General features: G+C 35.3%; 1 protein-coding gene across 1 annotated transcript in view; it reads left to right on the top strand.

Annotated features, from left to right (window-relative positions):
- ANKS1B (ankyrin repeat and sterile alpha motif domain containing 1B) overlaps positions 1-15,175 on the top strand; it is a 407,322-nt gene that overhangs the window by 151,009 nt on the left and 241,138 nt on the right. Inside the window, exon 12 of the mRNA XM_059471865.1 lies at positions 1,394-1,574. Within this exon, the coding sequence (XP_059327848.1) occupies positions 1,394-1,574 (181 nt within the window). The remainder of the gene's footprint in view (positions 1-1,393; positions 1,575-15,175) is intronic.

Raw genomic sequence — 15,175 nt, 5'->3', positions numbered from 1 at the left:
AAGGGTGACTTTTTAGTGAAAACAGCCTGGTTCAGCGTTTATAACACAAGCATTGCAGGACTTGTAACCTAAAAATTAAATTGACCAAAAACAAATTTGAAAATCTCTCCACTGGAATATTGATAGATTTAACAGATAAGGGATGGTGAATACCTTTGTGGTCCAATGAGGATCTTATGTTGCCAAAGGTAATAATTAGCTCATGACACTAATAAGGAACAAATTTTTGACCCTTACAAATATTCTGACATGTTAAGCCTGACATGCTAGAACAAGAAGAGATGACGCATCTTTTATTCTCTTTTTCTTATTTTTGTCCAGGTTTGGTTTTCCAAGGCAGAATTTCCTGAGATGTTTTTCTCTATTGTGAAATATACAGACAGCAATAAAAGTGAATGCAGGGCCTCCTCTATTTCAAAGGTGTTTGATGTTTCAGGTCATCGATCTTGAGGCAGCAAGGAGCATTCTGGGGTTAGGGTACTGTGGATATAGAACCAGATAAGTGGTACAACAGACTGTTTAGCATGGCATTGCAAACCAGCAGTGGTCTGTGGCTTAAAAGCTGCGATATAGACCACTAAGGTTATGCATGTATTAGTATGTAGTGCAGTGCAATGGGAAAAAGTCCATGTAGTGAAAAAGTTGTTGCAGACCTGATGAACACATTATATATGTTTAATTTCTACACCTGATGATGTAGATCCACCCAAAAGAAATTAGTTTCTCATGCTTTAAAACTGCTCTGCAATCCAAAGCATAGCCATTAAATGGGGTCTCCTCAGAGGTTTACTTTGAAAGTAAATATTTGAAATAAAGTGGTGCCAATTTGTTTAGCTGTTGCATGAAAACTCATACAGACAGTTTGAATTTCATGTATGAAATATATTTCATGTATTTCAAGCTAACACTTTTCCCTTAAGCTTCCAGACCCTTTAGTCTTTGAATATTTGAGGCACATTCATAAATGGAATAAACAGCAGAGGGTGGCTTTCGAGTGATGGGCACTTGATATTATTTAGTAAACTTCATTATACAGGCATCAGCGGTCTAATTGTTTTTCAAGATGTACCCAGCAATGCAGCTGGTGAAGAGCTCCCTTTCTTATCAAAAGATGGTTGAAATTATTATATGCAAGGCTGTAAAGGCCTATTTTATGTTGAATTAAATTGATTAGAGTGAAGACATGCATTTTTTCTGATAAAGATTAATCCAGATTTTAGAAGGAAATTAACTCTACACATAGGCTTGTCATATGAAATGATTTTTACTACTATAACCTTTGAGCCAAATAAAAAAAGTAAAACCAAAGAAAAATAGGTTTATTAAATGTCAAGTGATGAAAACTGTATAAAAAGTCTGTATTTTTAATGGCAACCTTCTATTTTTCTTGTAGCCAAAGCAACGTACATCCATAGTATCTTCTCTGGAATTTCACCGAATGAATCACGGCCACAATTATTTTGAAATTAACCCAACCATTGGCTGTGCAAGTTTTATTTCTACTCCTGCAATCAGTCCGGCTAATTATTCCTTTGGATCTCTGGAATACAATCTTGAAGAGAAAGAACTTACAGGTATAGAAAAAAAGCTTACTTTGTCTGTCAACAAAGCTTTATAAAACTTTAGGTCCTTGGGTTTAACTTGTAATTGCTGTTGTCTTTCATAGTAAAATACATTTATCATAAATACACAGAATTATTCCTGATTTTTTTTTCTTACTACTCTACAAAGAGTTCTGATAATTATATGACCAGTATTATGAGGGATACTTTTTTCCTGAATATTATATTTTGAATAAGAAACCTTTAATTACCAGACTTGCTTAGAATTTAGGCATTTTAGTTTTTGAAATGATGATGATTCATGTATCTACTTTCATCATTGTGTCCTCAATATACTCCAATAAGAATTTTAAGTTGAAAAAATGTAATTAGAAATCATTATGTAACCACCAGTAAAGATGAGGAAGAGAAGATTTCTAAGAAAGTTGTGATTGTTTCTTCAATAGTGATGGGATTCATTAAAGTAAAACTTGAGTGTATTTCCTCTGATGATAAGAGTTGAATGGAGTGATGGAAAGAGGAAGTTTTTATCTGAACAGAGATTTACATAATGAAAATGCTGTAAAAAAGGATTAAAGTATTTCCTTTTTCACAGATCAAAGCTTCAAGAATGGGAAATTGTCAACAAAACAAGCATTTATCTTTGTCCTTTCAAATTGCATATAAAAGTTTCTTTATTTAAGCTAAATTTGTGGCAGAAGGGTATAGTACTCAGGAAAGCTGATATGAAAGAAATGCTTTTGGTAGCTAATTTATGGGATCTGCAGATCAAGTTTAAAAGGATATTGTATATAAAATATAAATAGGAGTAGATTACTGTAAAATAAAAATAACAAAAATGTTACAATTCAGTGCAAACTTTTCAATTGGTTTTTGTAGCATTGGTCTTGAAATGAAATGAATCCTCTTCATTCCTAGTTGGTAGAGTTTAAAAAAAATAGTTTCACAGCTAGATCAATAGAAAACTATAAGTTTAGGAAACTATTGTGAAATAAGACTGAGAAATCCTATCTTCTTTGATGAAGAGAGAGTTAAAATGATCAGAGATTATTCATATTGGTTTTTGGATTATAATATAAACAAAGATAATATATGTGTCATCACTGAAACTAAAAGAAGGTGCTTATATAAAGGATATAGAAAATATTTTTCAACTTAACTGGAAGCAATTTGAATGGTATCTTTTATTCCTGGGTCTGGGGTCATTTGATTCTTTAATGTTTTGGTTGTTTTCTGTTGTTACTGGGTTTTTTTCTACTGTAAATTCTTTTCAGCAATCACAATTTTATTCTGGGTAGTTGAATTATACTAAATATTTCTTGATGTTTAAAAGCAAAGATAAGAAAACAGAAAGAACATTCACTGGCATTAGATAATTCACTTCTCCAGATTTCTGCTGTTGCACAATTCTGTTAAAGTTCTTCACAGTGTCTGGATTCGCTTGACTCTTACCTTCTTTGGTTGAATCTACAATGGACTACATTCAGTAACTTCCAACTACTGTGTTTAATTTTATGAGGTTGGATCTATAAGGTCATGCTCCTTAGAATTTTATGCTTCTAATTTGTGGATGATTTGATTTATGGATTGAGTGAAAACTGAATTTCCTTTTATCTCTAAAAGCTAAGAAAAAATAACAGGCAAAATGACTGAAATTCAGGGCATCTTCAACAAGCTTTTCAATAGTACATTTTACCATCAATCATCCTTAATTTGCCATTATTACTGCTCTGAGTGGGTCGCAGGTGGTGAGAGAGAGACAGTGAATCTTGTTTCTTGAATCAGAAGGCTTGATTTATTAAGATAGTAATAATGTATTATATCATATGCTAAATAGAGTATAGAGAGAGGTTTGCAGAGCAGCTAGGCTAGGCTAAGAATATAGAAAGAATCCACAACAAAGTTGTGCCCAAGGACTGAGTCCCTGGCTTACACTTTGTGATTGGCCCTTAATTATAAACAAAGAAAATGAGCCAATCAAGGTGCATCCCATTACATTCCACAGCAGCTGATAATAATTGTTTACCTTGTCTTCCGAGGCCTCTGGCCTCCAGAAGACACAGAAATCCGAAAGAAAGGATTTCTGTGGAGAAATATCTGCGACATGCCATTAGTAAATGAAATAATTACAATTAAAATTACAATTCTGCCCTTCATTTTCAGCTGATGTCCTGGAATTATTTAAGTAATGTACAGGATCCTGTATTAGACACAATATTACTCTGAATGAAAAAACCCACACTTTATTTTGATAATTTAGTTCATTTTGATTCCTTACTGATAGATGATGCATGGCAACTCTGCAAGAGACAATAAGTACTAATGTGGAAAGAGAATAAAATCTGAAAGGAACAGATCAATATTGTCTCTCTTGGAAAAGTCTTTAAGGCTTGTCCCTTATCTAAAATGTTAAAAGCTGAACCTGGAATAATAATGGTCAGCAAGGAGCAGCAGAAACATTGTTCTGTGTTCTGCTACAGCTTTTCTCTGTTTTAGATAGCTGTTGTTTCACTGAAAGGTCCCTTGTTTCTTTTCATGATCTACAGTGACAACAGATACAACTCATCATATTATCTAAATATAACCTTCTGAAAATTCGTGGAAAGTCTGCATCTTAAAGTACTGGTTAGTTTAATGGAAGATTTGTGTGCATTTGCGTGAAACAATTTAAATGTTTTTTACAGGATTTCTAAATCAGAAACTTCCATCTAAATAAGGCATAAGTATTTCCCTACTCAATTACAGTGCTTTTCACGTTTTCTTCTTTTGCAATGATTCATTATAATTCAGATAAAAGTAAGAGATGAATACAAAAAATAATTATTCTGAAAAATTTACCTTTACCTGAGGTGGTCTAGACTACCTTTGATAGTCTGCTACCAAGGAATCAACCTGTTGTTGATGGTTCCTTTTTGTGTTTGGGGATCAGAGTTTTACATTTGGTGTTTGCTAATCCTCTACAACACCTAATTGAAAAGAGGTCCTGATTTTTAAGAAGTGTATTTTTATCAAATAGAGAAACAGGGAACACTTTCACAGACATATTTAATATCTGAGACATATTATCTGAACAATGGTATATGTCAACATTTCTGATTAGTTATCCAGAGAACAGGCCACATACAGTGGTAAATATGTGCTTCAGCTTTGGCATCAGATAGTAGAGTAGACAAACCAGGTATGTTGCATGCATGGATGGCAGCAGATACCTTAATATCAGGTTGCCTGATGGAAGAACAAAGGTTCTGTCCTTTGTTTTGGACTTTAACTGGTGGAAGAACCTGCAACAAGTTGGCAATATTTGTGTAGGGCAGGCCGTGTGAATGCAGCGTCGGCGTGACCTCTTTTCAGGGCTTTGTCTGGTGCTAGATCATTGACATCAGAGAGGCATTCTTGAATTCCAAGTGAATGGTCATGCTTTCACAGCATTGCATTTCACCTCAAACTGGACACCAGTGCATCGGAGTAATATCATACTAATATAATCATACATAATATAATAAGTTACTGTACTAAAAGTGAGACCACTTCATTGCACAGGGAGTCATTTCTGTAGGCAACTCTGTCCCAGCAAAATGCATGTGATTTTTTTCATCATCTGACTACAGGTATTTAATAGGTGTTCTGTAAGATAACACGCATGAAAAATAAAACCCCTGACAATTGGGTGATTGTTGTTTGTGAGATGTTTGTTCCTCATGTTACTTTGACCGTGAACTAAGACCACAGATGTGCAAAATTATTCATTCCAGGAGAGGGCAGCCTGGGCTTTCAGGGAAATGCCTGCCTAAGAGACCTCTTGCCTTGTTTTCTGTGTCCCTCAAGTTCTCTTGAAACTGTAAATCTTAAAGATGGAAGGCAACAAAATTGTGGCCTTTTGGTAACGTTGACTTGGCACAATCAACGCTTGCAATTGAAACTGCCAGTCTGGATGATTTTCTTTTTCATTTTCACTTGATCAGTCAAAATAATGGATCTTTCTCTAACCCATATAATTACATTATGTCTTCTTGTCCCAAGTATAATTGAGCCGTGAAATTAAAACGACAGTTCTGCAGAGGTTCTTGTTCTGTTTCAGCTCACAAAATATGTTTGTACTCAGATTCATGTATGCAGCAAAAATGCCAGCAGATGTCTGAAGGTAATCTCATTACAATCTTTATTTTCAGCTCATGAAAATATGTACATTTTCAATAAATTCAGTATGCCATTCATTGTAAACTAGGATACAGTTTTTTCTCATCTTGTTGTGGTACTGAGAAGTATTTACTGAGTTTATCTCTTAGTTAGAAAGGCTGTCTCCACTGGAGGGGACCTTAAAGCAGCTGTTACTGCTTTTATATGCCATGTTCTTTAACTGTGAGAGACATTTAATACATCTAAGAAGGCCACATTTTTCCTTAAACCAGCCTGGAATGAACAATTCAAGAATTTAATCTTCAATGTGTAGACTACAGTTTTTTTCTTTTACTTTTAAAAAAATGGTATTTGAGTCACACCTTCGGTTCCTTCTATAATTGTCTTCAGATCTTTCTTTACAGTACATATCTGATGAAATTGTTCTGTATCACAGGCCCTATTTCAGAAGAAAAAGCAGCTCCAAATGCTGAGAACTTGCAGTTTTGTCTTTTTCTTTTGAGAGAATCGAGAACTACAGCCTATTACAATTAGAAACTTCTTTCAGAGATCAGGCCTAAAATTCTTGGCTATGTTGCATTCCTTTATACAGTCAGAATTTATTCTCATGCAGGAATGTTTCTTTAGGTGACAATAGCAAAGCTGCTCTTTGAAGTAGGTCACGTATTTGTCAGCATTACTTTCTCATTCATGTATCTCATTTATTAAGAGCTGATATGAAAAGATCAAACTCTGATGTCTATGTAGACTCTTCAAGCCTTGCTTTTTCAATTGTAAAAAGTTTTGGAATGACTAGAAGTGAAATAGAAAGTGAAAGAAATACCAAGAAGAAGAAGAAGAAAGTAACTTTTATTACCAGTGCTTTTTTTGGGTATGCTGTATGCAAGCTCATGGTACACAGTCTTTGTTAACAAAGCCTCACTAATGAGTAAAAGAACACATGGTTTTCAAGTGACAGATAAAGGGGAAAATATTGGCTTGTAATGAAATAAGAATAATCAAAAAATTTTGGTAGATAAAGCTTTCCAACCTCCTTTATGCAGACACCTCTACATCCAGTGAGGTAATATCTAAAAAAAAATGGTATTACCAGTCTGTACCAACTTGTCATTGATTGAAAACTCTTTTCCAGATGAAATGGCTTTGAAGGTCAAATCCAGGCCCTCTTTTCTCTGGTTTTTAATTTTCGTCATCATCATCTTGATTACAATGCAACAATTTCTGCCAAGGCATTCTTCAAAACAGGTTAATTTGAACCTTTTAATCTGCAAAAAATTATTTGTTTTTCCCTATAATTTATAGCTACATTCAACTGAATGCAATTAGTAAGACATAGTAGAGCTATTCCAGGAATTGCTACTGGGGATCTTACTCTGTACTGTCTCATACAGTTTATTTTTTGTTCTAATTAACTTGTCCAGTAGATGTAGCATGTTGAGGTCTCCTTCTGTTGCCCTTCTTTTTGCTGCTTCTAATTTCAGCCTTTGCAGAGTTATCCAAGGCAAGACGCAGTCTGTCCCACAGGGACAGGGAAATGTAGGGTTGATTATTATTATAAACTTCTCTTTGTTGACAACTATTGTCTTTGCACAGTCCAGTTTCAAAGAAATTAATTTCATGCAGCTCATTGTAGTTATATCTCAGTGTTATGAATATTTCAACACACCAAAAAATCTAGTGGCAGAAAGGTCTTCTGAGCCAATACCTGGAAAGCTGTGGATGAAAGCAATTCCTGTTGTTCCAGTCAAAAACAGTATACCTTTTTCCAAGAAATTGGAAAATTTTTGCTAGTGCCTTCATGAAACATTAGATACAATATGCCCCTGAATCTCATGCCACCTGAACTTAAAGGTAATCTCCTTGGAATTAACTGTATTATTCCAATTTAAGGTTCATGACAGGCCTTCAGTAATGCCTCTGCAGTGTTGTCATTCAGTTTTTTCTCAGGCTTAAAGGAATTATCTGGGCTAAACCCACTTAGTTGCTCATGTGAACCTGCTCTCCAAACATACTGTCTCATGTCACTCAATATGTGGATGTTCAGATTGCTAAAAAATGGTAAAGTAATATGAAAATAAAACAATTTGTAGCAAGCATATTGAGGGAATAAAACTGCAGATGGGTCTTGAATCTCTGTTGTCAGAAATAGCAGTGGATGTGTTAATCAAACAAGGAATGACATGAACAGCTTATCTCTTTTCACATCAAATTCTGAACCATCTGACCACATGTGGAAAGGCATGTGTTGAGCCATGTGCCTGCCTGTCTTTTATTCAAATGGCTATTCTTCACAGGATTTGCTCTTTTCACTCACATTATTTGCTTACGCTGAATAAAGCCAGTTAGCTATTGTTTACAATATAGGGGGGAAAAAATCTGTTCTGATACTTAGGTAGGTATTACCTTAGTAAAAATACTAAGGTATTTTTACTAATTTTGAAAACCTGTATTCTTAAGCCTCAGTCTGGCAAGGAGGAAGGTAGGAGATGGAGCAATGCTGTGATGCTGCTGGAGAGGAAAATTTTAGATACTCTCCTAAAACTGGGGAAAATTTCCCTCAGGATCCTTAGGAGTGTGTTACACTGCTATCAGGTCCAGGAGGTAGCTATTTCTCTGAATCCTTTTTTGCCTCTGAAATAAGCATAATGTAAAGCTTACTGCAATGTATGCGTGCTTGTATACGTGTCTATCTGCAACTATTAAAATCTTTTACACTTTATTTAGTTGCATACCTTCCCTTTCTTGAGAGGTGCCAGCACAGATAAATAAGTGCTTCATCAAACCATAAAATGATTCCCTGAAGGAGCAACAGATACTGCTATATTAAGTCAATAAGGACTGTCTAAGGACCTTCTTTTGGGGAACCTTCTTTTGAGGTTATGAGTGCAGCTGTTAGAAGCAATGTAATTAAAAATGTTATTTATCTACATTTAATATAGCTTTTCCCAGGTGTAATAACTATCCTGACATGTAAGGTCAAAAGAAGAAATATTTTCTGTAATGTGTCATTTACACTTCTTAGCCATCTCTAGAAGCAGAGTAACTATGGACAATACTCTGATTGTCATCTTAGTCAGCTCTTTGCTTTGCTGTTTTGGTTTGGTGTTTTTTTACTGAGCCAGAAGCAAAATAACTCTTTAACTTGTAATAGGACCATTTGCAGAGACAGATTGTTTTAGTCTTTAGGCTGTCACCATGCGTTGTATTGTTCCCTTATCTTTTCATTGGATGTTTTGTAAATAAGATTGGCCAAGCTGTGGATGGATGCTCTTGAAAACTTCTTCACTTCATCAGTCAGAACAATTGCCATTGTGAGGTGAAGGCAGTGAACAAAGAGCCCTAGGATATCTCAGTCTTCAATTCCTCACAATATTGTTTGTGGTACAGTTTTCTTTTACCCCGTGAATGCAGTTAAACTGATTGTAACATTATTTAGGATATTCTATCTTACATTTCAATCTGTTTTTCTTTTCCTGTGTCATGTCCTCTTATTCATATTTAATTGCTTTTCTGCTTCTCTGCATCTTTTAGAAAGCTTTCTACTCACCAGCTGTATTTCCAAGCCATATGTGAGATGATTAGAACTGAAGGAAATAGCAAAATCTGCCTGTTTTTTTTTAAGAAATTTCAGTCCTCTGGGTATAATTAGTGATGTCCAGTTTTAAGAAAAACAAAAAGCTCTCTGTATAACACAGTAATCAGTAACAAAATTTTTTTTTTCTCCCAAGGCCACTCTGGAATTAAGGACAATTCTTGTTTCTCTTCCTTGCACACAACTCACTAGATTTCTTTGTTTCTGATCCTTGCTCTCCTGTTGTAATGCTAGTATCATTTGATGTAACAATCTTCTCTCTTTATGTCATTTCAAGCTGTATGAAAAAATGGGGGTGTGAAAACAAGCCTTCTTTACCCTTGGTGGATGTCCAAAAACTAGAGTAGAGTCAGTCTTCCTCATTAGTTAATTTATTATGCATTTTATAAACAGCTTTAGCTGAACAATGTAAACATGACAAATATCAGAGTACATTGCTGATGATAGTGTTCTTGTGGAAAATTAAACTTTGATGCTGTTTAGTGAAGGATGAAAACTGAACACCAGTCTCCCTCATTCTGGAATAGCCACTGTCGTTTTTCCTGAAATGGATATGATGCTAAGAGTTCCAGAATTTTGATTCCAGCCTTGAAAAACCTTTTTTTCAGCAGGATTTGGTCAACAAATCTGAGACAATTGCATGAATGGTTTCAGAATGACTGAGTAGATCTTACTGTAAAACAAGATTAAATAATTTGCATCTGATTCTTGCTATATTGAGTAACTTTTAAACAGTGGCTAGTTTGATTTGTAATTAGAAATTTAAAAAATAATGGCAGGTTTAAAAAAATTTAAAATACTCCTTGCTTTCAGGAGCATTTCTACCTTTTGGTAGAAATGATTGATTGTACAAATTCAGTATATAATAAAATTGAAACTCTCAACATGTCTTTGAAAATCTACAGAAACACTATATATTACACCTAATTTAGCACTTGATCATACAAGGTGTGTATATGACTTTTCAGTTCATATTTATAATAGTAATGTAGCTCTAGTGCTAAAGTTGAATAAATAGAAAGGAATTTTTTACATTTCTAATTTTTACATAGTGAGAGATTCATTATCTTCTTAGAGCTATGCAGAGGGTTCACTGGGAGCTTGGACTCGTTCATTTGAAGAAGAAAAAATCACAAGGCCATGTCTGGGGAACATACACAGCTGTACTCTGAAAATGTCAGAACTGTCAGATACTCAAATAAGTAAGTTCTCATAAGTTTACTAAAAACAGAAGGACAGACAATAATGTGGTGGGTCTCAGTAAGAGTAGTTTTATGTACCCTGTGCCCTATTTGACTGATTACAAATGCCTTTGGGAAATGTGTAATTGCAGTACAGTGGCATAGACCTCTTCAGAGTGTTACAGCCTTTGAGTGTTTGCAGCCCAAGGTCCTCCTAAGCCCAAGCACCTCCTGGGTGTTTCCTGTGTGTTATGTAACCTTACTAGATGTATGTCTATGGATGGATCCATTCTCCATGCAACCCAAATGCAGATTTTGTTCCCACAAGGAATTTTGCAAGGAGTTACACACTTAACTAACTATCTAATCACCACAAGGGACTTCCCTCTTTTGTTTCAATAATACTTTCAAAACTCAGAAGGCTAAAAAGTGGGTCCACTGTTCATGTTCTAGAGCTTTCATCTGTGTCACTTGTACCCAGCAAATTGTGACACCATCTGATGCCAATTTTCTGCATTTCAACAGCACTGTTCATAAAACTAAGATTCTTAATTCCTGAGACATAGAATAATATTCTAATCACAGAATATTCTGAGCTGGAAGGGACTCTCAGAAGTCATAAAGTCCAACTCTTAAATGCATGGCATATACAGGCATTGAAGCCATGTCCTTGGTGTTATTAGCAGCACTCTCTGACCAACTGAACTGATCTCTTGACTTTTTTTCCTAGTTATGCATATTTTTCTTATATCAAAGGAAGACCTTTGCTAAGTCATTTAGAAGGAAAGTCTTATTTTCACTTTTGTTGGTGTTTTGTAGATCTCCTTACCAGCTATTTATTGCTTATGTATTTACAAGGATGAAAGCGTTGAAGACTTACTCTGTAGTAGTATTATATATGCTTTCTTAATATTTACATCATGCTGAAGTGCCCTCTTAAAAAAGGACTCTGGATCAAACTTGTACAGCTCACAAGGAATAATATTAATTGTCTCCTATGGATTTTTATTTTTAAAGAAAATATTTAAGAATTGGTGCCTCCAGACATATCTCATAGAATGGCAAGATTTTCTATAATTTTTCCTCCAAGAATCCATTCTGTCAATAGTAGAGACACCACACACCAAGGAGTTTGGGTCACTCTTCTGATGATCAGTGCAATATCATCTGCAGTCTCTCTTTAAAATATCATGTAGATTGTGGCTTTGATGATGAGATCCATGTTTCTGGCACAAGTCAGGCTCTAAGTGGCTGTAGAGAGAAATATGTCCTTGTGCAATTGTTTGCAAGATGTTTATTTGTCAGGAAATAGAAATCTCCACGCAAAACCTCGATCCATATGTGAAAACACAAAGACATGCAAAAAATAATTTCACCATACCATTTTAGTACAACTTTAATTAAAAATCCAGTTTAGTTTAAATATGTCTCTGGGGACCAGCATGCTTGCTTTTTAAAATCTAAATTTAAGTTTTTCTTCAAATATGATGCTCCCCAAGCCTATTTTAATTTATCAAAGTATCAAGATATCAGACACATAGACACACACACATATATATATAAATATATATCTGTAGGCATGCTTGAGAGCTGTAATGTTACTTCTCTGTGGTGAGCAGTGACAGGACCTGAGGGAATGGCCTGAAGTTGTGTCCAGGGAGGTTTAGGTGGTGTATCAGAAATAGATTCTTCACCCAGAGGGTGTTTGGGCACTGGCACAGCTCCTCAGGGCAGTGGTCACAGCACCAGCCTGGCAGAGCTCAGGGTGCATCTGGACAGTGCCCTCAAGCACAGGGAGTGACTCCTGGGGATGGTGCTGTGCAGGGCCACGAATTGCACTCGATGACCCTTGTGGTTCCCTTCCAACCCAGCGTATTCTGTGACTCTGTGATGCTGCTATGTTCAGCTTACATGAATTTTAATTGGGAGAAAGGTAGGTGTAGGTTTATTCAGTTTTAGTTTTCACTGGATTCCATAGAATACTATAAGCAAATACTATAGTTGAATTAAATGTTTAATAGAAAGAATTCAGTAACAAATTATTAAAAGTTAATTTACTTTTTTTATTTCTAATTTGGTATTTCCCAGAGTAGGACTATAAGGTTGTCACTGGGGACTTTTGTTTCTGATAAATGGGTTGAATTTAGAAAAAACTTTTGTCAACACAGCAGTCTTCTAAAAGGCAGTTTAATGTTGCTATTACTAAGACAAAAGTAAAAACCAAATATCCTTCAAATGAACCCTGTGAATCTTATAGATCCTTGTTCGATCTTAAAATATTGGCTTTGAAAGTCTAGTAGCACCTTAAAAATGATGGAAGAACAGATCATGTAAATCAAGTAAAAGTAAACAAAGGTGTAGCAGTCACATTTGAGCTCACATTCCCACTTAATTTTACCCAGAAGGAAGGGACTTCAAGATTGCTCCAGGATGTGAACAAAACCACCATAAATAGGAACTGTGGAGAGATTTCCCAGCCAAAGTAAAACACTAATGAAGATGCACCTGTAAGCCTTCAGCACAAATGAGCTCCTATTAACCATGAAAAAAAATTAGATGAATACAAACAATGAGAAATGAGAGATTCTGAATGTTTCAACTGTGAAAAAAGCTGTAATTGTCCCTTTTACCATCAGAAAGCCTAACTATGAGATACAGGTTTTGTATAACCAAGCTTATTGCTTTGCTGTTCTTTTCTGGGAACAATTCCAGGATTTAGATGTTAAAACCATAAATATTCAATTATTTGAATCGCTTGCTGTCTATCCAAGCAATTAGAATAACCCCTACCTGCTTGCTAACTAGTTCATATCCCTCAGATAAAGTGAGATGATACTCAAAATTGCCTTCCCCTCCCTCCTCCTCTGGAAAGGTATTCTGCGTCATCTTCATAGGCAAGACAAATGAGACACTGAAAAAAAAAAATAGAGTAACAACATAAAAGAAGAAAAACAGTGCTGAAAATACAAGTTCAGGGAACAGGGAAGACTGCTTTTCCCTGTAGTACCAGGCACTTTTCTCAAAGCTAAAAACAGACATTTCTCAGAGCAGCAGGTACTGCATGAGCTATTCTCCCCCAAGTTTTTTGTGACTTAGGAGGTAGTGTTATATCATGAACACAGAATAATAAATGTTCATCACTGTTTTCTTTTTCATATTGTAAAATATCCAAATTCCATACTCTGGTATAGGCAGAAAACCCCTCAATGGTGTAATGCCAGTGGCACTGACAGCCCGTATCTGTCTACGTGAGGTGTCTACTGTTGTCAGGAGAAGTTCTCCTTGGACTGTGTATCACTTAAGAGTTTCTGAGAGAATTTAGGCAGCTGTGCTTTGGTGGTTTAACAAGCAGCCAGCCCCCATCTGCTGTGTCTTCATGCTTTTACTCTATGGCAAATGCTGAATTTGTCTTCAGTGCAGTAGAGATGGAACACTGTTGGTTAGCATCCATGTGGGAATGCTAAAAGTAAACTCTTAGCATTGAACTCTTAAACTCTTGATAAGGTGCTACAAGATGCCTGAGTGATGTGTTGTCTTTTATCATACAGCTACATGTTGAAAATGATGGGGAAAACGGAAACAACACTAATCTCAATTAAAGATAAGGCAAGCAGTACTGAGGTACTAAGTGCCTCATTTAATTTTGTAGAAAAATTTTGGAACAGACCTATTTCAAATTCCAATCAAGTGTCATAATGTGTCTTAATGATTATTTCAGGAAATAATCACACATGATAATTTTAGGATTTCAGAAAATTCTGAACTGATATATTCCTTCTCTCAAGAACATTCTTCCACAGTAAAGCAGCAATTGAAACATCACCTATAGCAACAGTAGCCATGGGGAAACATTTTTTCTCAGTCAGTGAAAGCAAACCACTATCACAAAATGAGGTACACACAACATCGAAGCAAGAATATCTTATGATGGTATTTACCTGGAATCCTGATGAAGTAAACACTCTTAATGTATACTTCAATATTTTAGATTTTTAAATTGCACTGTTTGAGATTAATAATGTCATATATTTTGGTCTAAACTACTCTGCCTCCTATTACTCCAGGGATAATATTGAATTGCCTTAAACACTTACATCAGCTGCATAAATAATCAGTACAATTACTTTAGAAAGTGTCATATAGTTGTTGCCTTTCTTCACCTTTTGGGATTTAAATGGTCATAGATTATTATGCCTCGAATAAATTCTAAACTTGTCATTGTAATTAGATATCATATTGTGTTTTCCTTATGAGAGCTTTATTTCTTTTTATGGGAGCTCTTTGCACTCTTCCCAGCACTTGGAAACCAAGCTTGGTTACTGGATATGCACTCTCCTCCTGTTTCATTCTTCTGTGTCACAACCAGTAAGGGCATTCGCACTTCCAAACCTCATGTTCAGATATTGATACTGAGTTAAAATGGTCTTGAACAAATAAAAAACCCACCCATCACTCTGCATTATTAAATTCTGCCTCAGCACCATAGACAGCAAATCTTCTACAATTAGCATCGTATCTGTAAGCAAATTAAGATTGAAGAATTGTTTACTAAATATTGTCATTAAAGTAGTATTAGGAAAAAATACACAAAATAGAAAAAATATGTTAACTGCATTTCACTGCTTTCAGTTTTCTTAGTCCTCAATCTGATAATCCAAGGATAATGGCAGTGATGATAAAAAATAAAGGAAAAAGGTTTCTAA

This window comes from Ammospiza nelsoni, chromosome 5 (genome assembly GCF_027579445.1).
Source record: "Ammospiza nelsoni isolate bAmmNel1 chromosome 5, bAmmNel1.pri, whole genome shotgun sequence".
NCBI classification, from domain to species: Eukaryota; Metazoa; Chordata; class Aves; order Passeriformes; family Passerellidae; genus Ammospiza; species Ammospiza nelsoni.
This window is presented reverse-complemented; position numbering and strand designations above follow the sequence as displayed.